This window comes from Mus pahari, chromosome 3 (assembly GCF_900095145.1).
Source record: "Mus pahari chromosome 3, PAHARI_EIJ_v1.1, whole genome shotgun sequence".
In the NCBI taxonomy this organism is placed as follows: domain Eukaryota; kingdom Metazoa; phylum Chordata; class Mammalia; order Rodentia; family Muridae; genus Mus; species Mus pahari.
This window is the reverse complement of record NC_034592.1, coordinates 102,965,374-102,967,316: the sequence shown is the minus strand read 5'-3', so window position 1 is coordinate 102,967,316 and position 1,943 is coordinate 102,965,374. Positions and strand designations below refer to the sequence as shown.

Below are 1,943 nucleotides of genomic sequence, written 5' to 3'. Positions count from 1 at the left end.
CTGTGGTTATTCTTAGCAATCTCAAGTGATGAACAAAACCGAACTACTACTCTTATCCCTCAGGGCAGTGGTTCTCAACCTTCCTGAGGCTGTGGCCCTTTAATACATCTCCCCATGTTGTGGTGACCGCCCCCCACAACATAAAGTTATTTTCGTTGCTACTTCATAACTGTGACTTTGTTAGTGTTACGAATTGTAATGTAGACATATATACAGAATATCTGATCTGTGGCCTCTGTGAAAGGGTCATTGTCACCTGCAGCCCAAAGGTTAAGAGCCACTGCTTTAGAGATTTGAAGAAATACAAGCAGGCACACACCCTCCATCCAAGCACTCAGGAGGCAGAAGCAGATGGACCTCATGAGTTCGCGGCCAGCCTGGCTTTCAGCCAGTGCCTTTCAGCACTATACAGAGAAACCCTGTCTCAAAACAAACAAAAAAAGAAGAAAAAATTTGGAGAAAAGCTAAGCAACCAAACTTTCAAAATTATGTTTGTTTGTTTGTTCCTTTGTTTGTTTTTGAGAGGGTCTCCCTGGCTAGCCTGAAACTTGCTATGTAGATAGCTATGGAATTCACAGAGATCCCCTCACATCTGTCATCTGGAATTAAAGATGCGTACTACCATACCTGCATCAAAGTCGTCTTTTCAAAATAATCATCTCTTTGTTATTTTTCAAGTGTCTGGATGCTTAAAGAAGATTCTTTGAAGGCTGTTTCTGGAATACAAAAGCATGGATCCCAGTAGTGACTACCATTTCCTCAACCAGATTTTGTGGAGAAGGGTGAAGCTCACACTGGTGTCTGGCATCTTTGAGGGCGTGCTCCAGCATGTGGATCCTAACAAGATTGTAGTCCTGAAAAACGGTTTGACTCTATTCGTCTTGTTCCCCTCCTCCTTGATTTAGTGGCTGAGTTTAGGGGATGATTTCGGGCAGTGTAGCAGCTGGGAAAGGAGTGTTGTTCCTGTTTAAAGAAGGCAGTAGGACAATGTCAGACTGCTAGTCCCCAGCAGAGCAACATGGCTGCCTGTGTTGGTTGGTCCTCACTTCCGTATTTTCAATGGCATTATAGTGGAAATTTCTTTCATTATTTATATATTTAATGTGTGTGCCATGCGCATGCCTGATGCCCACAGAGGTCAGAAGAGGACATAGGATTCTCAGGACCTGGGGTTGTTATGGGTGCTAGGTATCAAACCCTGGTCCTCTGGAATGCTAAACATCTCTCTAGCCCTGTGGTGATAATTTTCAGTATATAGTTTTAAAAATTGGAGACATCAGTTAAATTTTGCTTATATGAATATTAAAATTAATCTTGTTATTGAAATTACTTTTGTCTTCAACAGAGAATATCACTGATGTAAAGGATTAATTTGTCTCAGGCAAAAAGAAGTCCAGAAGTCAGGAATTTAGGGCCAGTCTCAACTACATAATGAGCTTGAGGCCAGCCTGGAATACATGAGAACCTATGTCCAAAACCCAAACCAGGGCTGGCTATGTGGCTCAGTTGGTGGTGGAGAGCAAGACATTCAAGCCACTGTACCACCTGGGCCAGGTGCTGGGGCACATGGCTCTGATCCCAGCAACTGGGGATTTGTTTTCTTAACATTTTTCCCCCTTTGGGCTGGGTCTCATTGTGCAGCCTTGGCTAGCCTGGCACTTGCTGTGTAGACCAAGCTTGCCTTAAAGTCAAGAGAGTTGCCTGGCTGTGCCTCCCTAGTGCTGGATTTAAAGGCCTGTGCCACCACACCTAGCTCAAATTTTTAAGAACCTTCACAATTTCTTGCAGTTTGGGGAAAAATAGTATGTGTTATTAAACAGGTGGATTCTTTTTTGTTTGTTTGTTTGTTTGTTTTTTGCTTTCTCTAGACAGGGTTTCTCTGTATAACCTCGCTGTCCTGGAACTCACTTTGTAGACCAGGCTGGCCTCGAACTCAGAAATCC

General features: G+C 43.3%; 1 protein-coding gene across 1 annotated transcript in view; it reads left to right on the top strand.

The window, feature by feature from the left end:
- The first annotated feature begins 731 nt into the window (after positions 1 to 731).
- The window catches only part of Exd1 (exonuclease 3'-5' domain containing 1), a 29,530-nt gene continuing 28,318 nt past the window's right edge, over positions 732 to 1,943 (top strand). Inside the window, exon 1 of the mRNA XM_021192772.1 lies at positions 732 to 864. Coding sequence (XP_021048431.1) covers positions 732 to 864 — 133 coding nt within the window. The remainder of the gene's footprint in view (positions 865 to 1,943) is intronic.